The 26,932-nt window shown below is 37.2% G+C and overlaps 1 protein-coding gene across 2 annotated transcripts; it reads left to right on the forward strand.

The window, feature by feature from the left end:
- The first annotated feature begins 90 nt into the window (after positions 1-90).
- Positions 91-23,847, forward strand: DNAJB4 (DnaJ heat shock protein family (Hsp40) member B4). 2 transcript variants are annotated; one of them, XM_062580980.1, is made up of 4 exons: positions 91-199; positions 18,203-18,488; positions 21,331-21,905; positions 23,480-23,847. In XM_062580980.1, the coding sequence occupies exons 2-4, from the start codon at positions 18,278-18,280 to the stop codon at positions 23,711-23,713; spliced, it is 1,020 nt and encodes a 339-aa protein (XP_062436964.1). In that variant the 5' UTR covers positions 91-199; positions 18,203-18,277; the 3' UTR covers positions 23,714-23,847. The 2 variants fall into 2 exon arrangements, with proteins under 2 accessions (XP_062436964.1, XP_062436966.1); XM_062580982.1 differs by lacking the exon at positions 91-199 and having other exon boundaries at positions 18,084-18,488.
- The last annotated feature ends 3,085 nt before the right edge of the window (positions 23,848-26,932 follow it).

Consider the following 26,932-nt stretch of genomic DNA (forward strand, 5'->3'; position numbering starts at 1 on the left):
GTCACGAGATTTAAGAGGCGCCCGCTGATAGGGCTAGGGAGCGTCACGTGCCGTGCGGGGCAGGCCCAGGGCAGGCGGGAGGGGGCCGAGCTGCGCAGTTCTCGCGTGACTTGCGTGGGGGCGGCGGGCGAAGGGGCGCGGTGCGGAGGCTGCCGGGAGCAGGGCTGGCCCGGAGAGCCCGCCGAGGCGGCGTCAGTTGGTGAGTGTGTGGGGGAGGTTACGGCGCGGCGCCTCGGGCCGTCCCCAGCGCGCTCCGCTGCTGCTGTGGCTTGGCCGCCCGCCCGCCCTCGCGCTGAGGCGTTCGCCGCCCCAGTGGCTCCTGCCGTCCCCTGCGGCTTCTTCGGCTGTCCTGGGGGGCAGCGGCGCTGTGCGAGGCCTGGGGAGAGGGTCGAGCCCTGGCGGTGGGGGAGCGCTCGGGGTGTGTGTCGGGGGGAAGGGTCTGATGTGACGCGGGAGCGCTGGGAAAAAATGGCAAAATCCCTGTCTCTGTGTTTGCGGGGGAGCAGCCCGGGTGTCCGCGGGCGCCCGCTCGGTAGTGGGAGGGCAGAGGCAGGGCCGGGCCCGGGGGCGGTGGGCCAGGCCGCTGGCTGCCTCTGCCCCCGCGCCCTCCCGGTGCCTGCCGCTCGGGTTTGACAGCTTTTCGGCTCTTACTGTCTAACGGCGCTAGAACCAACGAAACGGGACAGGGTGTTTTTCCTTGCACCTTTCAGAGAGCTTCGCTTGCCCCCTTCTATTTAAAGTGGTTACTGTTTACTGAACGGTTTTCACAAACTGGAATTTCTTTGTGGTTGAGCAAGCTCAGACTGTAGCAAAAATCATAGTTGCACTGCTGTAACATGGGTCCTGTTCAGACCTTGTGACCTGGGAGCATGGATGTGCTGTCTTGCTGAGCACTGACAGCAGTGTTGCAAAGGCTTCATGCCAAAATAAGGCCATGCCTAAAGATAAAGTCAATATTTAAATACTTAACTAAGATGAACAATTACTTTCTGTACTGTTCTTAGGGAATACTTTACATTTTTTTTTAATTTATATGCATCAGACAAGCTTTTGCACAGGCTCATGAGTTATATGTTTCAAGCTTTCTCTTAACTGAATTAAATAAACATTTTAAAACTAAATTATTGACGGTTATTTTAATTGAAGATCTGTTGTTCTAGAGTGCCTAGTTTTGGGTGATACACAAGGAGGGAACAACACTGCCAAAATGGAATAAGGAAATACCACATACTGTTTTCTGTCTTGACCAGCCTCATAGATCTGTGCTGTCTTAAGAAGTTCCTGGATTCTTGTTGATCCACTTAGTTATGGTTGTTTATGATTAGGCTCATTCTAGCAGATGAATAGGCAATAGAGAAGGCTGGCAGAAACACCTTAAGACATGGTAAGGTCAGAGTATCCGGCATTTCCAGTCCAGATAACACGACCCAAGGACATTTAAGACATGCACTAGCTTTTTCCTTCTCTAAAACTTTAGTAGCCGTGTAGGTCAAAGGGAGTCTAAGGCAAACATAATCAATTTCTGCAAAACTAAAATTTTTTTATGTGCTTTTAGGCAAATTACAGGCTACAATGAGAGATAGGTGAAATCTGCTATTAAAATATTCTTGCTGAGAAAGACCTGTTCAGAAGAACTAGCGTATACTTTCAGCTGATGTGGCTGTTTTAACTGGGGGATCAGGGAATAAAAAAAGACTTAGAAAAATAGGAACTTTGTTTTCATACTCGATTTGTTTTTTCCTCTTTCAAAATAAAAAGTTTGACTTCAAACTATTTTTTATTTGTTATTGAAGAAATCAGCTATATATATATCAGATATGCTCTTTAATTAAATTCACCAATGGTATTTGTCTTTGAGACAGTAAAGCTAATAATGGCTATATCTCCTCTGAGTTGTCACTTATTAGAAGATGTGGAGCTTTCTCTGTGCTTTGCTTTTTTCTGTTATGAGATATGATGATAATTGTCTAAAGTTTGTGAGACAAGCCGGCAGCTATATAACACCAATGATGTATGTAAGTGATTATAATACCTTACTGTAATGAAAATGCTATTGTATTGTAGGTTTTCTCCTGGCTGCTTTCATGCACAGGTGATGATAAGCAAATACTAACTTGAGGGTTTTTACCAGTTTCTTAGTAGTGTTTAAGGTGACCCTTCATTTTCTGTTAAGTAGCTTTTCCATAGCGTAAATATCTACAAAACCCTTGAAAGGAGAGATTTAGTGTGTGTGATTTCCTCAGTCTTCCAAATTCTTGAAGACAATGCCCTTTTCAGGCCTTCAAGGTGATTAGAACGTGAAATTTAGCAAACCTCAGAAGAATAACATCCCTAAGTATTATGCTCTTAATCATTATAGCCTTATTTTCACTGCTTCTGTGTAGATCCTCCTATATTGATTGATCTCTATCAACAGTTAGTTGAACTCCTTCTGTTTCCCTTGATGACACTTAGAACCCATCTGCTAAAAACCCTAGGTGTCCATATTTCCCATGTATATGCTGTTTATTAAATGTTACATCTGTTGAGAAAACTACTATGGGATGAATTCATTCTCTTAGGTCTCTTATTTGGAGGGGGAGAGGGAAACAATCTAACTGCTTAAGTGCCACCTGCAACATTCTTTCAAGTGTTTTGCTGACCTGATAGTCAAGTAGCAAGTGTGAGGCTAGTCTGATTTCTCATTTGCAAAAGCTGTTCATTGCATATTTGCTCAAATCTTCTAAGAAATTAGATGAAGTGGATTGGTAAAGAAAATATTTGCACTGTATTGTCAGAACAAGAGAGCTTTGGCTTTGCTGTATAAAATGAGCTTCGGTTCTGTAGCAACTTGCTCCCTTGCTAAAGAAGGATGTAGTAGTAGACAAATCTTTTGCAGTTTATCTTTCAGAATTTTAATAATTAGATAGTAGATAACATTACTAGACAATAAGGAGTTCTAAAATGTCTGTCAGTATTTCTTTCAGAGGTTGTAGGAAGGTTTCTCCCTTTTGTACTTCTCAGGTAATGACATCTTTCATACTTTTAAAGCTCCTTTTTTAAAGTAATCAGACTAGAACATCTTGATAGGTGTAATTACTGAGAAACAGTTATTTAAAATAAAAAATCTGTAGAGTCAGAAAAGTTAATATTCACAGTTCTGTATATACTAAATATGTATAGTGTGGGATAGCCCCTGACTTAAGTAATGGTGAGTTCTCAGAAAAACACATTTCTATTTTTTTTAACTATAACTTATTCTGTGTATGAAAGAATCTTAACTTCTACTAAAATGTATCTTTACCTTCCATTGAAGGTAGTCCTGGCACAGGGTACCAAGACTCTTCTAAATTAGGTAGTTCAATGCTCTTACCATCTACTATAACCATGTTCCAGAGCTTGCTTTCCTGAAATTTGAGAGCAGAGGAAAAGCAAATAGAGCTGTGGCCTGAGGAATTATGTGTACCCAGGATTACCTCTGCAAGTTTGCAAAATAACATCTTATAATATAGGCATTCTTAAATATTCTTGCAGGTTAATTGTAACTACTTCCTCTTCTAATTGTCAGCTGATGTTCCTGCACTGGCAAAAGGTGTCCAGGACCTGAAATACTATCAGTAGGAAATTACTGAGAGAAGATTTATCTTTTACTTTAGATCCAAACAGCTGTTGATCTGTCAGGAGCATAAATACATGCATTGAAGAAATAACTGTAAATTTCAGATCCGCAGTTCTATCCAGAAAAAAATGTATTGGTGGAAAATGATAATATTAAAGCATAATTTAAGTTGTCTACAAAATTTATACAGTGATCATAATTTTAAACTCTTGAGATGAGGATCAACGAGAAACAGATTAGGATTGAAACAGTGAGATTTATCTACTCATACGATCCAAGTGGTGGCTGGCTGTGTTTTCCTCTTCAGCAAATATTTCTGTTGTGCCTATTTCCAGCCAAATGCAAAGGCATGGGTTCCTGCTGAGGAACTGAAGTGGGAGGGGAAAAAGTGTTTGTGGGAGGAGAAAGGGGTGTTGAAGAGGGAGGGCAGCTGCTCTGCTGCAGCTGCTGTCTTGTCTGCCTTTAGTGACAAAAATGCAGCTTTCCTTCTGGCTTCTGGGGAGAGTAAGAGTGAATTTGTTCCCAAAACTTGCATCTGGTCCCCTGTGTACCAAGTGGTATATAGTAAGCTCTAAAAAAAAAAGTTTTCTTTCTTTTTTTTTTCTTTTTTTTTTAAGGTTTGAGTTTTGTCATACTGCTTTCCTTAGAAAGAAAGTTTGACACTATTTAAAGAAAAGCTATACATATATATGTATGTAGGTTACAGCATTTATATTGTATGTCTTTCTCTTGTGAATCTAATTTAATATATCTTTGATTAAAGTAAAAGTGAATGAAAATTATTGAAAGAACTTTTAATAGTTGAACTTAAAAGGGGAAAATGGAAACTTCCGCCAAGATTTTAGTTGAGGTCTATCGGCAATCTGCCTTCTGGGCTACAGGACTTAGTGAAAGATTAATCAAGATGACCCAGCCTCTGAAATTTTGACTAAGTTACAGATGGCTATGGAATTACATTAGACCACCATTGCATTAAATAGGAAGAAACACATGCTTTGCATTTTTCTTTGCAAGTCCAACCAAAGTGCACAAAGAGACAGTGAATCACTGTATGGAATAATGTAGTGCAAAGAGGCAACTGGATAATATTAGTCAGCGTGATAGTGTGGTCATTGGTCTTCAATGCCATACTCGTTCAAGGGGGTTGAATGTTTTTCCGTGGATGTCATGGGAAGGAAAGCTGTGAGAGCCCAGAGAATCTTGTTTGCTGTCAACATCTGCAGAGCTTCTCCCAGATGAGAGAGAATGTGAGTAAAAAGCTTGAAATGTGGGTAAATGCTTGAAATATAATGGGTGGATGATAGAGCTAGGCATCGTGGCAGAAGGAGCACGCTTAAGAACAGCAGAGGCAACAACTAAGGGGCTTTTTAAAGTAAGACAAATGTAATGAATGCAGTAGTGGCTGTAGCAGATGGAAGTATCTACTGTTTCCCTCTGTCAGCAGAGCACTGAACAGTATGAATTCAAGTCCTGCTAATTTCTGTGTAAAGATATAGCTTCTTGAATAAGGCATTCATGCTCAGACTTCTCACCTTCTCACCTAAAGTACTTAAACTTTTCCTGCTTTGAGAATCATGTCCTAATGCATAGGCCTGATTCTTAGTAATATTCTTTCTGGTATTACTTATTACAGCCAACAGCTTTGTAAATTTGAATATTTTGTACAAGGAGATGCTACTTCTTTTAGGTCCCACAAAAAAGGCACAAACTTTTTCAATAAAACTGTTTTATAGTTATGGTATTTATAGGGCACGGACAAGATCTAGTCAGGCCATAGCATGCTAATAGAGGTCCATCTGATGCTTTATCAACTTGGGGTTCCCAGCATTAGCAGGGTCACAAAATTTTATAACTTGCTGTCACATTTTTTGAGCTGTTAATAAAATATTTACTTTCTTAAGAGCGTCCTTGCCTTTCTTGTGGAATCAAAAAGAACCACCAACTCCTGGTACAGAACAGTGAGTCAGAACACCCTATTTTTAACCAAATTGTGCTTATATCATAGAGTCAATAAAATAGCATGTAAAGGTAAAGTCTTTCTGATGGTGAGGAAAGAAAGATGGAAGAGAAGCTCTTAACTGACTGTTCAGTCCTTAAAACTGTGATAGACAAGTTTGTCTAAACCAAAAACCCTTTCACTATTTGTTGTAAGGGTTACATGTATGTTTTTTGGGGAAAATGCATTCACAAACTTCATTGCAAATATTTAAGAATATTATTGCTTTTATGCAATATCCAAAGACAACTGAGAGAAGGTTATAGACTAACTGCAACTTCAATATTAGTTGATAGGGAACATATCCTGGCATATATATTAAAAACAAAACAAAACAAAACTCACCAGTATTAAAAATGAGCCCTCAGTAGTAGTGCTACACAGTACTGAAAGAGGATGGTGTTGCTAGCTTAATCTCTAAACTCACTCAAAGGATTAATGATGTGGATGTCTTGATATGACTCTGTGAAGACCAAGAAAACAGGTGGTTCCTTAAGTGTAATAAACTAAACCTTTTGACTGTGGATTGATATGCTTTACAGAGACTAGAAAAATGAGTTATTTTAATTATGCAGGTTGTTGTCTGTTAAGATTGTGTCTTAACAGTAAATTGTGTAGCATATATAGTTGTGGAAATGATAAATCTTATTTTTAGGTATTGTTCCTTTTTTAAGTTATAATTATTTATTCTTTAGAAGGGGCAGAGTTGAAAAGAAAGCGTTGAAAAAGGTTGTAAAGAAAACAAATGTTACTTACTATAGTGAAATTTCTTTCTAGAGTTGACTGCCTTGCAAAGGTCAAACTTTCAATATGTTTAAAAAAATCTGGAGTTTCTATAATCTGTTAATAAAACAGATGCAGAAAAGGTATCTATTTAGAATGTTATCTATTTAAACATTCTTTTGCTTGATTGTTCATCTTTCCATGTTTCCTTTCCTCCTAGCCAGACCTACACTATTTCTAGGAGAATAATCTGACTTAAAAGGTTGAAAGCAAGATAGACTATTAAACTGTCCCATTGTACCTTTTCATTTTCCCAGATCTCTTCTAGGTTGACTTGAGAGATGGAGAGGAAACTTGATTTGAGCTATGGAATGCAAATGAAAGGCTAATGGGCAACTGTTTTGACTTTTGTTACAGCAACTTCTGATAAATCTAACTGGTATCTGTCTTTATATCTGTTCGGAAGACAGAAATAAATTCTTATTGTTTCAACTTAAATGACTTTAGATATGCTGACATATCTTCTTTCGAGTTGAAACAGAGTTGTTCTGATATCTCTTTATCAAATTCTTGCCTTTAAACAACTGTTCAGTGCGTGCATTTTCAGCCTTGCACATAAAGCTAACTGCATGAATCAGAGCAGCTGGGTGGGATTTTGACAAGCACACTCTGGAAAAAACATCTAGTGTGACCATCTCCTTTTGCTTATGTAAGAACAGTGATCACATGTCCATAGCAGAAAGTTCCTTATTTGGTAGTGTTGATAACCACCTTGTTTGAATACAATGGCAATTAAAAACAAGATTCTGCAGTAAAGAAACTGAAGTCAATTGCTTTCAAGTGGATTTAGTTGTTTTGTAATTTCTCTTTTCATCAAGACTGAGAAAATATTCAGTTATTTTCTGTTGGAAACTATTAATTTTTGTTATTATTGCAGAGGAAAAACTGTGTGTGGATAGAGATTGTCCAAGCGTCTTCTGACTACCTTCACCCATCCCATGTACATGTGACCCATAACTATGATCAGCATCATGTCTGTTCATTTTTTTTTTTCTCTCTCAGGTGTTCTATTTGCTGGTTATTTAACTATGTCAGAAAACAATCATCTAATACTTTAACAAGAAGCAAAAATGGCTTGTGAACATGACTTCTGTCTGTTCTTTGTTTAATTATGAAACATTACTGAAGCAGTAATGCAACTCTAGGTGAGCCTACTGGCCCTCAGTATAAAGCCGTGGAGTGTCTTCCGTGTTAAGAAAATATTTCTGTAACGTGTTGCATTCCACTAAGTATTCCAGACTGGCAGTGTGGCTTTATTTATTTATTTTAATTTCAATGAATCTAAATACAAAATGATCAGGTGAGAACCATTGGAAGGCAAGACTTCAGGCTCAGATCAGGTCTGAGTCATGCCAGTGCTAGTTTCCCAGTGATTTTTTAACAAGATATGACCTATAAGGACCATCTTTATTCTGCAGGTGCTCTGAATTTTCTGCTGTGTATTTGCTGAGACAACAGGATGTTACTGATATTGTTTAGAGGAAAAATACCTGTAGGATTCTACTACTGTGAATGCAGAAATTACCACCACAGAAATTGCTATAGATGGTAGATACCTTTTCCTTTCCTGTAGGTGGAAGACTAAAAGGGAAAGCTGATCATTAAAATGTAGAGGTATTGACTGAAATAGTCTGCCTATCCTAATGGTTCCCGGATGAGAAGGTGGTTGTGAAAGCTAAATTTATGTAGAATATTGAAATAAATGCCCTTTAAAAGCATTTTCTTTAAATCTTTATCCATTCTATTTTTCTTTGAAAGAAAATTAAAAAGGATTATTATGTAAACTAGTACAATTTTTCCATTCTCCTTTTCCTGTTGATCAGTAAATACTACTACTGTTAGGTCACAGGAGTTCTCCTGCACCAGGATTCATTTGGTGGAAGAACTGATAGGGAGCCAGTAACAGTTCCCAGGGTCTCCGAGCTGGTTGGTCTCGTGTCCAGCCTTCGCCTAGACTAGAGCAAATGTTACTTCTGTCTGTGCCAGCTGGCTGTGGTCTGTGGGGCGGAGCGTGTCGGACTGCAGGAGGAGAGCAGCGTATGAGCTGGCTCTTCAGTCCCTATACTTGTAGAGAAATTTCTGTTCCTTCTGTGCTGCAAGAGTGAGACTGAGTCCCTCAAATACTGCTGTCATCTTTAGTCTCACTTTTACTGAAAATGGTAATATTAGAAAAGGTGTTCAGTAACATTTGTAGAGATACTTTTAAAATATCTGTTTCTTGTAAGCAGCCCTCACCCCATTATTTCAGTTAAATAGGGAACAATACAGGGATACTGAATATTCATCTCCTATTTTTAATGTTTGCATAATAATCACAGATTTTTCAAATAGACCTCTATCCTCTTTCTCCTACTTACACATCTCTTCAAGTTGTGTGTTTTTTTTTCTTCTTCGCTGAATCGTCTGAAATAACATAGGCATAACCAGCACTTTGTTTCATAAGAACAGACGGAGAGGTGGCAGGAGAGAGGAGAGACAGCATGGTTGCTAGTGGTATCCTGGATAATGTTGCTCTGTTTTAAGCAACATGCCTTTACTGTACGTACCTTAAAAAAAAAAAAAAAAAGAGAGAGAGAGAGAAACACTTGGCAATACTAATAAATCATTTTTTCTTTTAACAAACATTTTCCAAATCATACTACAGTTATGTGTCAAGGAATTGTGCTACAATAAAAAGTACCCAGACACTTTTCCAAATATATCAGTAGGAGCAGACCTCTAGTGCCTGGCCAAACCCATGTTTGGACAGCATTTGTGTCTCACTGAGGTTGATTTTGTAGTGCCAGCTCTCACAGCTTAAACTTCTGCACTGGAAAAACTTCCTTCTTTAGAACATGGAAATGGTTGGTCTATTGAACTGTATTGTCTTGAGATTTGCATGAATCTAAGGATAATGTTTATCAAGAGAACACTAGACTGGCTGTCCTTTAAGTAGTCTATCTAGTTCAGTAATTTGCATTCAAAAGCAGCTGTACAGTTGAGGAAAAAGTGAGAATGAAGTAAATTCGTGATCCTTGTTTTCCATCTTCCCAGCTTTCAACTCCTTTCGGCTTGGGCAATTCCTGGTGTGGCTTCTCTGAATAACCTGCCATGGATATTGGATATTTTCTATGGTATTTGTTGAGACTCCATCTGTACCCATTTTTGGGGGATTGCAGTGTCTTTTAGCAGGAAATTATATATATATATATATATTTTTTTTTTTTTGGAAACTGACTCCTACTAGTTTCACCTGGTGGACCCTGCTTATGTTGGATTAGATCTTGGTTACTTTGTCATCTTTTTCTCAGTCTGAGAAAACCTAGCCTCCTGGGTTGTTTCTCACATAGAAATCTTTTCATCTCTCTGATCATCTTTTATGGCCCCTCCCTGAATATTTATTTAATCTTGACATACTCTGAGGTGAGGGGAACAGAACTGTACATATTGTTAAGGTGTAGATGTGCCAGTGTTACTGTAATTCATTCATACAGTAATATAATAATGTTTTTCAATGGAATTAAAAATATAATTTGCTTTTCTTTGTGGCTACCAAGCAGTCTTCAGTCTCTTTTTTTTTTGATACTTGTTGGAAGTCTTCAGCACTCTTAATACTGGGTTTTTTTCTCTTTTGTTTTCTTTCTTTTTTTTTTTTTTTTGGTTGACACTATCAGTTTTATGTAGTATACTGCTTATGCTGAAAACAGTGTAATGGAGCCCACAGCCTGTGGATAAGGCATATTTATAACCAATACAATACTCTTATGTTACAATATTGAAAACCTATTCAGAGAGTGACTGTATCAACACTTGGGAATCTGAAAGACACGTTACTGTGTTATATCTTAAAACAATTATCAGAAAGCTTATAAAATTCAAATGTTAATATAATCAAATAGGGAAAGGGGAAACAGTGAAAAAATATCAAGACGTAGACTGTTTATTATTATTAAACATCTTTATCCGTTCTGTAACTGAGGAGTAGGTGGCTTGGGAAAAATCTGTTGACTGGCGCAAAGTAGTGTGATGAATCTAATTGTTCATTTGTCACATGCCGTTTCAGAACAGAGTTCCCTGAGTTTTGGATAAATTCCTTGGTGATAGCAGTCAGAGCCAAAAGCAGTTATAAAAATTCAAGCTTAATACAAGTCAGGTTCTTCTGTTGAATTTTATTACTAGATATTTCTGTTTCTTTTGCCCTGGTAAACTGATTAACTGGTAAACTTAATAGTGTATTCTCCAGAACTTGTCAAGATATAAAATTTTGCGGCGGTGAAGCAGAACTTGAGCTTCCTTATAAAGTTGTTTTTGGTAACAGCAGTGAGAATTGATTATTCCCTCCTCCTTATCAGCACTGTACACTTGTAAGTAGGTGAGATGCTCATGTACTGGGTGGAGATAACATGTCATAATTCACTGATGTTTGTAATAGTGCAATAAAAATAGGCTCAATCAGGTGAGGGAAACCTGTTAAATGTGCTGATGGCCCAACAAGGTCAACATGCAGGTCATGCAACTTCTGAAAAAGAGTCCTTTTACAGAAGCTTCTGTGTGGTAGGAACTGAAATGAGCAGTGACCCTATATAAGGAATTGAAAAACTCTTATGGCATCTGTGTTCTTTCAGAAGGGAAAGTCTTATTCTGTAGTTGAAAATACTGTGTCTCTCAGTGTGATGTCTCCTTTTGTTTTTTCCTAAGTAGCCTCTGGTACTTCAAGAAAGTATTGACTTACGCCATGGTGTAAATTGAGGGTAAATTAGAAGCGTTTTCATCAGTATCATGTGTTGTAATTGAGCTCTAAGAACTTTGTTTGTGAAAGACTTGTTCGATCTCTGCAGCGGAAAGCGGAGTCTTGGAAATTTCTTTAAAGTGTATTTTTTGTTCTTCAGCTATAGTGGAGATTGTGAGTTAGTAGGCAATAATTAGGTATGAGAAAGCAATTCTTTGTTAGTGACATCAGCTTGTTTGTGATGAGGTATCAGTGTGCATGTGTTTAGTCCTGTTTTAGTTTTGCTAGCTGTAATAATGTATTGGTATAAAAGCTACTTGAGGTTTGGATCCATTTTCTTTCTATTCTAATGTTGTTTGTAGCTTTAGAAAAGAATGTGTGTTTACTTGTTTTATAATATGTAGTGGAAGTGTTTTTTTTTTTTTTTTTTTTTTGAGAGGAGAACCTGATTGTTAAATTTTATACAAAATAATCATAATGTTAAAATAGGGATACTTTGGGCTTAAAAATAGCATTTCTACTTGGTCTGTTGTTGCAAGCTAACAAGAAAATAATTGAATTCTAAATTTTTAAGTGTCTGCTGTGTTTCTACTGTAGATTCCCCCTTCCCTCCCTGCCCCCAATAAAATTGAAGACTGTGGACTACAGGTTTAAAATTCATTTTGGAAGTTGAGAAATGAGAACAGTATTTCTCTGATAGCAGTGTGCATTTTGAGATTCAACACTTGAGTCTGAGCTGTGAATTCATGCTGACTCTGAAGTGTATACTTAAAATAAGACTTCCCACAGAATATCTTACACGTATGTCCTTTGGCCTGTTGGAAGGAGCATAACTGCACATATATTCCTATATAAATATTTTGTGAAGCAGAGTACCAAAAATATAAAATATCAATTTTTGTTGAAGCTGAGGATGATGCAACTTAAAAGTGCAATGAATTTATTTATCTTGGAGATCTTTGTATTCTGCTCTTCCTTTTACTACTTCATCTTTTCTTGACACCTTCCCCCCAACCCCCCAAAATCAGACAAGATGTTCCCAGACAATACAAGCAAACTTTTTATATGGAAAAACTCTAGTAGCTATTTTTCCTGTCAAGTACCATTTGACAGTGATTTAGATACATCTCTAATGCAAGTTAGATATTTTCATAATGCATGATTATAACTTACCTCTCTATTTCTATTTTTTAATGTGTCAGCAAATCGAGAGTAAGCAAATTCTGTTAATATAAGCTTCTACTGTCAGTGAATTGTGTCAAAATATATTTATTGCATGCTTTGTCAAGTGTTCAGATTTCTAGGAAAACTGCACTCTTGTATGCCTCAATGAAAGAAATTGATATATTTCATACGCAAAAGAAACTGTAGGGTAGAAACTTCGTGGTGCGTTTTGACTTGAATCATTTACAAACTAGAGTATCTCAAAGACAGAATGCATGCTGTGTGAAATACAAAATAAGTATAGTTTTTCAAGTATGCTGTTTACTAATGGCAGACGTTTGCTAGATAATTCTACTGTTTATAAAGCTTCGTATTTCGTATTTTACTTTCTTGTATGATTATTAATATAGATATAAAATTGACCCCTAGAATTCTTATTCTACAGCAAGTCTTCCACTTCCTGCGCAGCAGCATACTTCTGGAGAGAACCAAAGTAAAAAGTTGGTAAATTTGGGTGGGTAGTTAGGCAGGCACTTCATAACCAGATGAAGCCCTCTTGAGCAGTTAACTGATTCAAAAGAAGCTTTACGCTCTGCAAATTTCAGTTTGTGTTGCGTTGCCTGCGGGGGAAAAAAACTTCTCAGCTATCTATCACTGCTGCTGCAGAGTCTAAATACATTTCTGTAGATGAGACCAGCTACTGAATATTTCTCCAGTGAAACACTTGGATGCACTCACAAGTGTGTTTTGTGTATGTACAAGGTCTTATTCATCGTCCTAAAGTATACATGTTACTCAGTCAACTATGTACAGTTAAAGATGCTGGGATGAAAAAAAATCATTTTTCCCTCCTCTGGGGAGGTAATTGGTGCTGTTGTAGAATACTATATACTATACTATTGTATATGGATGTGCTCTCTTCGAACTCTGGTGGACAAATGTCAGCTTATTCCATTTGTTCATGTGGGCTTGCAAATATTATGATACTTTAATTGTGAAAGAGCTTTTTCTGGCTGGGGATTTGGCTCCTCTGCCTTGACATTTATGTACACACGTATATTTATAGTTGTGATCTGTGAGGAATTTGCCTTTGTGGTTTTGTTTGCTCTTTAACTTGCTCTGTGATCTACCCCGTGTGAGGTTTTCTTAGTTTTTGTTTGTTTGTTTTGTTTTGTTTAAGTTTTGTTTCTGAGGTTTAATAGGTGAGGAATGCAAAAGAAATGGTTTATTTTGCAATAAGGAAATGGGAGTATTTTTACTCAACCTATTACTCCAGAGAATGACATCATTCTGCCTAGAGTCTTTTCCTTAAAATAACTTTGCGCAGGTGCTAACTTATTAATACAGAATTCGAGTTCCAGGTACTAGTGTGAATGTTTCTTTGGCTGTAGCCTAACTTCCTTCAACAGTTCATATGAAGAATCCTTTAAGGAAAAGAATTAAATTTTAAAGTTATCAAAGCAACTATTCCAAGACCTGGACATGGAGTGACCTTTCTCATATTGTTCTCCCAAAATCAATTTTGTATTATGTAAAGGGTTTTTATTATTATTAAAGTACTGTGCCCATGAATATGTGCATGAGTTAGGCTGTGGTTCTTGAGAAAGTATACTGGAAAAGACAATACTTCAGTAAAGTAATTGTTTCTTTAAAATAACTCAGATGGAATGCTGAATCCGAGTAGTCGGACTCGTCTTCAGAAGCAAGGGGAACTGTTTAAAGAACAATTTTCAGCTTGCTTGTGTATATTTCATAAAACATCATAAAAACCCTCTTATCTAAAAAGCTAAAATGTAGTATTACAATACAGAATGTTGCCTTCTCTTTGATCAAAGAACAAAAAATCAATCTGTAGGTAAGTGTTTCACTGGTTTCAAAAGCAGTCTTATTCAGCTTTCCTGAGAGATGATCAAATATTTTAATAAACCATTAATTTTTTAATATGATACAGTTAAAGATGCAAGTTCTTTCCAGATAATTTCAAAAAGCTTGAAATTCTCATTTTAGTATTTTGTTCTAGCTTGAACTGTAGCGTAACTGGAATTTGAAAATGTTTAGGAAAATATAAACTGACTTCCAATATACGTCCAAATACTTGCTTAATAGTTTTTATTTCTTTGTAAAAAGGCTTCCTGCAAAGGTGGTAATTAAACAGGTAATATTGAGACTAAAAGCTAATAATCTCTATGCTAGGGAAATGACCTACTCAATATCTGGTGCTGTTTTGTTAGAAGCAATGGAACGTACCAGTCAATAAATAGAACAGTTTTGTTGTGGTATTTTACTCCATTTGATGCAGACACATAAAGCTGCTTTAGACTTAAGATTTTGACAGCTTCTTCAAGGCATCTTCTGTTCAGGTGTATGCAACATGGGAGTCAGCTGCTGATCTCTAAGAAGTAACTCTGGCATAGGGAAGAGCTCAACAAATGCTTATATACCCTGTTAACTTTGTCAGTGTATGATGAAAGTACCCTAAAGTGACTTAAGAATTGGAGAACATGCTGCCTATCATGAGACCTACTGGCTCTAAATACTCAGTTGGCAGCTAACATGTCTTCGGGAATATCATACTGAAAAAGATCAATGTTCTAGCAAACTTTCATTTTCAAAATAAAATCTATGTATTTTTGTGGTTTTCTTAACTCATATTTTCTGTATTTTATTTTGTACAGAAGATCTGGTCTTGATTAAATATATTTTCTAGATAAGCAGCTGTATAATGTCTTTGCTCTGCTTGACATCTTAATACTTCAGCATTATACATGCAGTGTCAGAAGATGTCTTAAATGGATTGCAGATCTGTTTGTGTGCCTCGAATATCTCCCTGCGCAGTGCGGGTACCTCGTGGTCCTTGCACACAAAGTGCTGACTGGCCTCTGAAGCAGGGAGTGGCTGAAGTGCAGCGATTATGGGGAAATTGGATTATTGACAAAATGTCCCTGAACGCCACTATAAAAGAGGAGCAGTATCTCAAGGTAGAAGGGCACAAACTTGTAAAGAACAAAATTATCCCATAAATGAGTTCATCTGTTGCACACTAGGTGATGACTTTATATCTGGTTTTGTAGAGGTTACTCTGGCTTTACAAAACCATTTCAAGCACATAAGAAGCAGAAGCACATACTTTTTGATACTTGCTGGTCAAGATATATGAAAACAGTTCTAAAGTGTATATATTTAGTTTTTTATAAACTTACAGCTGCTTTTTTTTTTCTGTTTATTTGAAAGAGTGCAATGCTAGCAGTCCTTATTGTGGAGAGTACGTTAAGGATTTTCCTTTTTTATTTTTTATTTTTATTTTATTTTAAACTCTGGAGATGGGTGTGGGATCAAGTAAAATGAGTAATAAAGAATTGAAAAGACCAGGTATTCATCCCAGAGTTCTAAAAGCTTGGCAGCTGTGGCTTATAATCTGTCCTTAAAACTGTTCTAATACAGGAAGGTTGGAAGAAGTAAAAACTTGCATCTCACTTACCAGTATTCCACTCTGAGGAAGAGCCAGTAGGATCTGATGTACCTGAGTGATCTGATTTTTGTACTGTGCACACTAGTAGAAAGTCTAAAAAAAAACTTTGTAATTTTTCCTTCCACTAATTCTTAAAGTTGTATCTCGCATATCTATTAAGAATTCTTTAAAGGAATCCACGAACATGAGAGAGGGAATGTATGGTTGATTTATTTTAGCATACTTGTATTTTCAAAAGGTTTCTCCTTGATAAAAGATAAAAGCACAGGACATTCTTTTAGTGAGATAAAAGAATATTAAAGGAAAATGAATTAATCATATATTTATAACATTCATATATGCATATACAGACATTATTCTTATATATGAATAAATCATATATTTAAAGATAAAAGGAAAGGGCATACCATGGGTAGAAAGAAGGAACTTAGTTGCTGAAAGAAGGTGCTGAAGTTATCCCATTGACTCTTGGGAGGTTCCAAGCTGTAAACTCAGTCTGATGTGAAGATCTCCTGTAAGTTAGGAAGTAGGAGCACTATTGTCATTGCTCCAATCTTGGAAGTCTTCCCATTTTTAGGGAGTAGCTTGACTAATTAGAGTGTAACTTGGCACTTCTGTCTGATTAACAGACTGTTCTGAGCGCCTGAACGTTGCTTACTCTGATTGTCAGCAAAAAGCCCTGGTATAACTTTTTGTGGTTATCAGAACTTGTTCTGAAAGCTTTGACACCTTAGGGAAAGAAACTTTTGGTTAAAGAATAGATCTTAACTACTATTTTTTAATTAGATGAAGTTAAAATCAATATCTGTATTACAAACCTGGCTAATAGGAACTCCTAGGGTATTCTTTTGATGTTGAAAAGGAAATTTGTATTTACTATTCTCAAAGGGAAAGGTTCTCATACCTTGCTCTTAAATTAGCACTTGCATTCTCTGCCACTTCTATTGACCAGAGGTTTTTGGAAAACCTCATGGACGGTGTTGTCCTGAGATTAGTCTGAGCTGTTGCTGTTCTGACAATACTATCATGCGCCAACATGACAAAACTAGTAAGGGGTACTTCTCAGAAGCTCGCTAGTGGAATAGTTCAGGCGACATGAGCTGTAACCTTGCCATAGGTTCCTCAAACCATACCACGGGAGTGCCGCTGAGTGTAATAACTCCTTGTGCTGCGAGTTTTGCAGGAGGATTGAAGACGCATTTCAATCTCATTGTGCCAATAGTGATGAAGTTTGGTTGCTGTTCTGGTTCAAAGTTGATGATAAAACTTTGGATCATGATTTGTGATAGCTGCAACTATTTGCTGAATGTACCAAACTTAAATGCCCATTGAAACATGTCAGGAATAGTATTACATCTTGAATGAAGTGAATTCAAGTCCAGTTTAAATTCAAGCCGTTGTGCCTGCTGCTTTGAGAGTTCTGTAGTGAGAAAATACTGAATTTGGGACATGTGTCTCCAATAACTTATCTAAAATACTAACAGTAAACTAACAAAAGCAGTATCTTTTTAAAGAAAGCTAGAGAAAGAGTTGAATTAATAAAAATCTAGCTTTATTCCATGCAGAGCTCAACTCTGGCTGCTTCAGCTTTAAAGAAGATAATAGATTCTGAAACCTTGTGAGTTCCTATATGCCAAAACTCAAGTTAGTCCTTAGACACTTGCTGGCAACAGGATCCGATTACTTTCAGAGTTTTCTTTTGTATGCAATGAGAAAAATTATGATTGCTCTGCTGTGAATGGCTTGAGCTGAGCTGTAATAAACTGATTTGTATTTTTGCTCAGATTTAATTTCCTACTGCTTAATGGTGCTTGGCTGCAATCAGTTGTGGCTGAGAGGCTTAATTTTATTGTTAAAGAAATGAAGTTAGCCTTTTTGAAGCCTTGTAACTAACTTGAACCTAAAGTATTTTGTAATCTTGCTGGAAAAAGTACAAATCCATATTGGTGATGTCTTGGGTGAGCAGTTGTATTTACAGCAGTCTCTATAGAAACTGCAAAACAAAATGCTGTAATTATTTTTATATGGGCTACTGCAGTCTTTCTGAGGCAGTTATATTTTTAGCCCTCCCGGACTTCAGTCTGGTGCCCCGGTGGGTGAAAGACACTGTTCTGCCCTGTTAAACCTCTAAAACTCGCCACTTCCTTGGCGAGGGGGGAGTGGGGGTTGAAGAGGTGCGTGGCCTGTACGGGTGTCTGCGAGAGGGAAGGCTGGGCCGGCTGCTCAGCTCCGGCAGCCTGGGAAGTGACGTCCGGTAGTAGCTGCCGTTCTAGAAAGAGCGGAGACACGTAGTGTAGGTGGGAGGACTCTGAAGAGGGCTGTGTCTTGTCCAGTGTGCATAATTATTTATAAATGAGCAACGGGGGAGGGAATGAAATAGGGACAAGCTGTCTAGCGTTTCCTAAGCGTATCAGAGAGCTTGCTGATTTATAACAGTTTTGTTTGTTTCAATTCCAAATTTGACTTTTGTTTTTCCTCCTCTAGCATCTCTACATTGCTAAGACACTGGATACTGGTTCCTTTATAGGAAGAAAAAGCTAAATTCCTCTACAACTCAGAATGGGGAAAGATTATTATTCTATTCTGGGAATTGAAAAGGGGGCTTCTGAAGAGGATATCAAAAAAGCTTACAGAAAACAAGCCCTTAAATGGCATCCAGATAAGAACAAATCTCCCCATGCAGAGGAGAAATTCAAAGAGGTTGCAGAAGCTTATGAAGTGCTGAGTGATCCCAAGAAGAGAGACATTTATGATCAGTTTGGGGAGGAAGGTATGTATTGCTCTGTACTCTGTGAGTGGTCACTTTAATTATGTTGAATGAAGCAAAATAAATATAGATGGAACATGGGAACCTGATATGTACTTTTAGGCAACGTGTCTGTGGTGCTTTGAAACTTTTTTTTGTTAACATATATAATTACATAATTTTAATACTTATCTAGTTTTAGTTTATTATTTTAATGTGCTCTTTGTGGGTGGGGTTCTTTTTTGTTGTTTTTCTTTTTTTTTTAAGATTCCCACATTGTTTACTTGACAGACAAAAAGTCATGGAACTGGAAAGCGTTTGTATGAGCCATAAATAGCTTTCTGCAGTTTCTTCTTGCTGCTGTCTTAGGTTAACGTAGTGCTTGTTGAAATGCAATTAGGGAGAGAGTTATTCTTTTTAAAATTTTTGCTAAATGGCAGTCTGCTTGATCTGGGAAGAGCAGTCCTGAGCAGAAGCCCAGGTGTCCAGTCCGTAGTTGTCTTTGGCCTCTTGCCTGGAGAGGAAAGAATTTGCCTGATGTCATGAAATACCAGAACAATTTTTTAGCTTTAATTGTAAACTGTGATAACATGCCAAGAGAATGAGGCCTCAAATCTCATATTTAACCTAAAATGGTTATCTCAGAGGGTGACTTTTTTTTAATTTTCAGTGAACATGACTTTCACTTAGTTTTATGATTGAGCAACAGAGGAAGGAAATAGCATCTCTTCCCTTAAATGTATAGTATCAGAAGTTTCAAATGAAATGATTGCTTCTGCTGTAACGAATAGATCTACTCACTCATTGTCATTCACTGTCTTTTTTTTTTTTTTTAACTAAAAAATAGGGCATACTTAAATGGCAGTATTTGAAATAAATTGTGGCTAGGTAATAAAATTTGGCCCTCTGTCATCCTTAGAACTTAATGTAGCTGTTCAAAGTTATCAATTCATGTAGACTTTAAGTTTCTATAGTTTATTCTAATTTTATCTTTTCCACTGCAAATTGGGGGGAAAAAAAAAAAGAAAACTAGAACTGCAGATACTCAACAGCTTTAGTGATGCTCCTGAAACGTTCTAGGAAAATAAAATCTCTTTAGATACCAGAGATCTTTGTTGCTTTTTTTAATCTTTTGCCTTCTTGGCTTCTTTCCCCTCCCATACTCCTTTCTATATATTACTATGAAATGCTCTTTACTCTGTACATCTACTTGCCTTTCAGATTCCTGTGCAGTATCTCATCCTAACCACTTCCCAAAATATCATTTTAGTCACTTTTTCCAAAGACCTTGAACTAAGGCATATAAACCAGTGCAGCACTTGGCACCCTAGTATTGCATACCTGAAGCTAATGATTCAAAACATAGATTTCTATTTTGTGTAGAATATTAAATGAGAGATCAACCTTTTGTAACAGTGAATCTAGAAATACCTCTTAATACCTCAGTAACTCTATAAGCTCTTCCACTACTTCTGAGGATGTAATTAGTGGTTGCAAAGAGAAGAGGAGGAAATCTCTGTTTTTTTTGTTGCCAGGACCTTGATGTACCTTCAATAATACCTTTTGGCCAGCTATTTCAAAAGGTGTCCTGCTGCTGCCATAGATTGGTTCCACTGATCTGTTTGTCTGATGTTAACAGTGCAGTAACATAAGGATGCATTAGACATTGCTAAGTACTTTTAATACATGTTAGTATTAGACAGGAGAAACATTTTCATTCTAACGTTTCATTTGATTACTCTTGATACCCAGCATTAAGCTTATGCGTAACAGTTTTACAGTGCAAAAAAACTCCTCCACTTCAAATGTAGAGCATGTACACTTCTCTAACGTAAGCCTCAAATATCTGTGGCTATAGAAGTACAATAATCTCTGTAGTGCTGAGCTGTTGTCAATATATATTTTTTTTCATTTTACAATCATTGTGAATTTAGAAACAAAGATTTCTTAGCAAGACTTTCAGTTTTTAGCTTCAGAATGCCTTCTAATCTCTTAAGACTATCTGCAGGAGAGTGCTAGTTAGTAGAAAGAAGTAAGTGGAGATCACCAATCATGAAGGAGGAATTAAGGAACTATCTTAGCTGGGTTTGGAATGAGGAAGCGGAAAGTACAAAAGACTAGCTGTTGAGAATCATAAGGAAAACTTATCAGGAAGAAATGAAAGGTAAATGTCTTTCTGAGAAAGACAGAGGCAGGACAAAGCTATTTGAGAATACTGTTTTTTGCACAGAGAAGTTGACAATTTTCTTACCCACATAGTTTTCAGGAACTTTCTAGCTGTTTCTGTTCATGACTGGATGGAGTGGGATTTCCAAGATTCTCTGTTTTATATGCTAGGACCACAAATTGTAGAAAGCTTGAGGTTCTGAATTAAACATTAAGGAAGTATATGTCTGCTAGACTGTTGGCATTTTGTTTCTGAATTTTAGACAAAATGAAGGCAGACCTACTTAACACTGGTTTAAAGTTGAACTATGGAGCATATCGGAAACAGTAAATATGATACCATGCGATATCCTCAGAAATGATCTTAGAGGGAGGCAGCTCCCAGCAGACTTTGCAGAACAAAAAGAAAAAAGGTCGAGCGACCTGTCATCTGTTCTAAGATGCTAGTTCTTTGAATAACTGGGTCAGTCTTGTGAAATGAGACTGGTACTGACAGAATAGTTTCCAACTAAAGAAGAAGTATTTCTAAAGCTTCAAAAACTTTTTTGCTCTTCGACCTGTTGTACTACTACAATGGTTGGTACTGCGTAGTCTGATAGCTTCTCTTTGAAGAGTCCTGTCACTGTAGTGCAAAAACCTTTTTGGCTTGTAGATTCTAATATTCCATTCACTTTTAATTTTGCTGATCTGTCTTATTTAGGGCTGAAAGGAGGAGCTGGAGGACCTGATGGACAAGGCGGTACCTTTCGGTACTCCTTCCATGGTGACCCACATGCTACATTTGCAGCTTTCTTTGGTGGCACAAATCCTTTTGAGATCTTCTTTGGAAGGAGGATGCCTGGTGGCAGAGACACTGAAGACATGGAAGTGGATGGTGATCCATTTGGATCCTTCACTAGCTTTAGTATGAATGGTTTTCCAAGGGAAAGGAATACAGTTGGTAGCCAACTACGTCGTAAGCAAGATCCCCCTGTCATCCATGAACTTAAAGTGTCATTGGAAGAGATCTACCATGGCTGCACAAAAAGGATGAGAATTTCCCGTAAAAGGCTGAACCCAGATGGTAGAAGCGTCCGAACAGAGGACAAAATTCTCACTATTGAGATAAAAAGAGGATGGAAAGAAGGCACCAAAATCACCTTTCCAAAAGAAGGTGATGAAACACCCAACACAATTCCAGCTGACATTGTTTTTATTATTAAAGATAAACCTCACTCACACTTCAAGAGAGATGGATCAAATATAATCTACCCTGTTAAGATCAGCTTAAGGGAGGTAAGTCTCTTTACAGAACTCTAAATCAATGGCTGTCCTGCACAAGATGTATGGCAGAAGCAAAATTAAAAAACAAGTAGCACTTCATGGCTGTAAAGTCAAAACGTGGCTGCAGAGCATAGTTATTTTTAGTGGAAGCGTTAGCTGTTTTGATATCTGTGGAGTGTTATTTCAAGCTGTTTGCTACAGAGGTGGAGAAAAATGAGGGCGGAAAGGTAAGAGTGAAGATTGATGCAGCATTTCTCTTAAAACTTTGTGCTTCACCTTTCTAGATAAATACATACTAGGCTGAAGTAACAACAAACACATCCAATAAAATAATGTTCTTACTGCTGCGATTTGATTTGCTACTTCTGCAGGACAAAGTAGAAAAGTCTTAAATATTGTCACTGAATGTCTTAACTATTTTCAAAAAACTCCAAGTCTGCCTTTTTATGTCATAAGTTGTTTCAGTGTGATTTCAAAGTATATAGAGATTGATTTCATGAGGATAAATTATTGTGAACAGGTGTTACAGCAGCTATATATAACAACAAAAATGCTATAGCTTTTTTTAAAATTCTGTTCCAAGATCAAAACATATTGGCTTTCAAATGAAAAATCAGAAAGGCAACTGAGGAGAGTTCTGGGATTGAAGCCTTAACATAATCATCATTTAAAGAGTAATGTAGTAAATGTTTGAAAATTTGTAGCATTTAGTGAAGAAATTGTCTTGCTTGCATTATGAGCTCTTTATCCTTAAAGGATTGTTAACTAAAAATACACCTGAGGTGACATGAAGTACCTAAAATAGAGTGAGGAAAGGCAGTATTTAATAATGATGTGGATAATATGTTCCTTCACAAACACAAGGACAGACTCATTGCACCGCTATGTATTAGTGAGTGTTATCAGTATGGGTGAAGTGTGAAGTATCGGATGAAGCTGGAGGAATCAAAATGTCATACCAGAGACCGAAGTAATGAAAATAAATCATTGGGTAAAGCAGGAGAAAGTCTGTCCTGGTGATGGCAGTCTTTTTTTTTAAATTATTATTATTTTTTTTTATTTTGGCACACCACGTCTGTCTTTGCTTTTCTTTAAGCATCACAAATGCCCACCTAAAAAGACTATCAAATATAATATGCCTATGCTTTTAGATACTTAAACGTTATTTTGTGTTTTTAAGTAATGTGGTTTGATAGTGTATAAAGTAAACCCTTGTACAATGTAAACAAACAATAGAATAAGATTCTAAATTTCCAATGGAAGTTGAGAAGTTGGACATGTAGAAGCTTATGGGATGAAGAATTGTGGGCAGTGTGTTCACTCTGTGCTTGTTGTTTGGAAAATTTGAAGGATATATAAACTTAATTGCCCTCCACTGGCCATTCCGTAAGACTAGAGTTATTGGGATGTCCAGTAGCATGCCTTTCTTTTTAAGGGAGGAACAGTCTTGGAATTTTGACATTCTAGTAGTGCATGGTGGAAATACTCAGTTTACAATATTAGTCTTTTCTCATTAATCAACATTCAGTTGTAGGTGCATGCAGTTTTGACCACTTCCTTTCTCTCATGATACAATTTTTCTTTAGGCTTTGTGTGGCAGCTCAATCAATGTGCCGACAATAGAGGGAAGAACCATACCCATGACAGTAAATGAAGTTGTAAAGCCTGGAATGAGAAGAAGAATTATAGGATATGGCTTGCCATTCCCCAAAAATCCTGACCAACGTGGAGACTTAATTATAGAATTTGAAGTAATTTTCCCAGATAACATATCTCCAGCATCAAAAGAAGTACTTAGGCGAAATCTTCCTGTTTCATAAAGTGAAAACTGTGTATGTCAAAACTATTTAAACAGGACACTGAAGATGCAGAAGACTGGCAAGTCTGTGCTTTAAAAGTGCAATCTGTAACAGCTAGTGGAATATTTGGGGTTTTTTTTTTGTTGTTTTGTGGGATGGGTGGGTGGGGATTTACTGTAATGCTGCATGAGAAGAAAAGGGTTAAGTACAAGTCATACAGATGACTTCTGCAGTAAAATTTACAGGGAAAACCACTCATATTTTATTTTAGATCTTCCTAATCAGAAAAGTTTATTCAGTATTTTGCTTAATGTAAAATGTAATCAGTTTTTACAAAGTCAGTGCATATATTTCTGATGAAGTGCTCGAGCCTCCAAGTAATTTATTTCTTACATCCCTCTAATACCTATGATGTTACACATTCATACAGAAATTGGAGTTCATAGTAGAAACACGCATAATATGCACAAATATTTAAAAGGAGAAAATGTTACAGATGCCATTTTTGTGTGTTACCTTCCACTGCACAAAGCATAGGCTGGGAAAATCAGTTTGGTCTCCTGAACCCGCATGGAAGTATTTTCTTTGTCATCCCAGAAAGGTGAGGGCTGCGCTGCAAGTCTAGCAGAGGGCATGTGGCCAGAGGAGAAAGAGTAGCGAGGTGGCCATTTGCTGGGGAATAGTCCCAGGACCAGGCAGAGCTCTGGCAGTTTTCACTGGACAGTGCTAAAGACCACATTCTGCAAATGAAGTTCAGCCTCCCTTGGCTGGAGCTGATGTAATAGTTTGGAGTCTGTCTGTGCTTGAGTAGGGAGAGAGAAGCAAAAAACAGATTAAAAGCATTTGGCTAGCGCAGGTATTTTGAGAACAAACTGGTCTGAAGTGTTCACTGTTTTCAATGGCCAAACTTTCCACTGCTCCCGTAGGAAGAAGGAAAAGGTCAATCCTAGCTAAAGAAGTGTTTACTTAGGACAAACTGGGGTAGGAATGGGGGTGCCCGTAAACTTTCATGAGCTTTGGATCAAGTCTTTTGAATGGAAAGTTATTAGGAGTTGAGAGGAATTACTTATCCTTAGAGCTAAAATGTCCATAGGGAAGTGGAGAGCCCTCTATAGTCTAGTTTTATAACACAATAATAGGGCTGGTTCCCTTGATTGCAGCATGGTTTTGTTGAAAGAAATACCTTTCTGATATGCTTTCATTGCTTGTGGTTTAAAACTGTACTACAGCGCATTAACAACACTTCTAAAGAATATATTTTTCCTTTATAAAAAGAAAGATGTAAGGTTTGCTATCATTCTTTTGCCTATGGAAATGTTAGTTGCCTAATCTTTTGGCTTGTAAGATAAGTGTTATCTTCATGTAAATGGCTTCCTGTAGGAAAGGAAATAATGTGGAAATTGGGATTTAATTTACAATACCTTTTTAATAAGCACAAGAAGAATCCCACTTTGGTTACTCAAAGGAATAGAACTTCTGGAAGATACTGTTTGAGCTGATTTTTCAACTGCAGATCTTTTCATACAGTGTCAGCCCCATGCAGTCCTAAACCCACAAGGATCTAAGCAGTTGCTGGAATAGTATCACAAAGGGAAAAATCTGCTGTTTAGTGCTTATGCATATTGTTAACACTATATATTGTTTGTGTTTAAAAACTTACCATTTCAGTATGTTCTGTATTGCATTTCTTATTTTTTTTTAAGTAAAAAGTGTAAACTTGGTTTTTAACTTTCTTTTATTCTTTGTTATGCTGACATGCTATAAATGACGGGAGTTTAAAAGCATATTGCTCAAAATGTTTGTCAATTTAAAAGCTAACAGAATTGAGTGTTTTGCAATCCAGGTGCTTAGAAGCATAATCTAACTTCAAAAAACAGTTACAGCAACTAGGAGGTTTGTGGGTTTTTTTTTCTTTTATATACATCTTTTAGTAAGGTGATTGGTGCTAAACTGAAGTTGGAGTATCTTGCGCTGTGTATTTACATATGTAGCAAACTGAAGTTTTCTGTTTTCATGCTTGAAGTACAAGAGATCAGTATGAAACATTTGTATTTCTTCATGGAGAGGTAACAGAGTAAGCCTTTAACAAAACATAGCCTTAAAAAGCTGTATTTTAAAAGCCAGTTGATTATTTAGTGAAGGTTACATGGGAACAGAGGCAAATACTCAGTCACCTAGTATCTATTAGCTATTGAAATACATGGAAATAAAATTGGCTTTAGTGAAGCTGGGGAGAGGAGCTTTTTATCTCCTGAAGGTTGTTTAGGTGTTGTAAAAAATAAAAGGAATTTGGTTACTTCAGAGAAGTTCATTTGACAAATCTATGAAAATCTGTACCTTTTTAATCGCTCCAACATCAAACTTTAGGTTAACCTCAATCTGTTGAAGCCTAGGGTAAGGTATATAGTATAACTGTTTCTCTTTTTTGTCATCCAAAGGTGTTCCCTAATGACTGATCCTGTGCAGGCTTTCTGATTTTGAGACTAGTATTCCACTTTTCCACTTAACTCCTTTTGTATTATCTGTGCTGAAAAACTTCTCAAAGCCTATTTGTGGTGCAATGAATGTTTAAATTGTGACCTGTTTGCTTTGCCTTATGGAAATAACAGCCTCTCTAGCTGAGGTTTGGTCTCTGCTGCCATTCTTACCATATTCATCTAACATTCTGGGTACTTCTGATTGCCTTTTTCAAGATGGAAGCAATCTCTTCCTTTTCTCATATGCGCATTGCTGTTTTTCAATCTTACCTGCAGTCCAAACATCACCGAAGTGCTGAAGCTGAGCAACCTGGGTTACAATGGACATTCAAATGAGAATGTCAGTGTTCTAATTGTCAGGTGTGATAGTTTTAATATTTCTTGGTAAGTGCTTGAGAGTGTGTCTGATTCTCAAATTCAAGCATAAGGAGTCATTGCTCAGACTCATGCATAGTGCAGAGAATGAATCAAGCTCTTGGAAAAGTTTCAAAGCACAGGTAAGGAAAATGATCTGTAGCTAGTTTGGCTGTTAAGAGTTGTGTGGGCTCTGCACAGATGTTAGTGTGCAATGATCGTCTCCTTAACCTGCATAGTTTTGTTTAGAGACTGTAGGAGGCAGTATCAGGAACTTGGGCCAATTCTCTTGAAAGGATAACCTCGTATTAGATGTGGATTAATTTTTTGGAGGATCTGTTCCAAAATAAATTAGCAGCCTGGAAAGGAAGCATTTTTGGCCAAGAATCGATTCAAGAATCAATGATCT

This window comes from Rhea pennata, chromosome 8 (assembly GCF_028389875.1).
Source record: "Rhea pennata isolate bPtePen1 chromosome 8, bPtePen1.pri, whole genome shotgun sequence".
Lineage (NCBI taxonomy): Eukaryota > Metazoa > Chordata > Aves > Rheiformes > Rheidae > Rhea > Rhea pennata.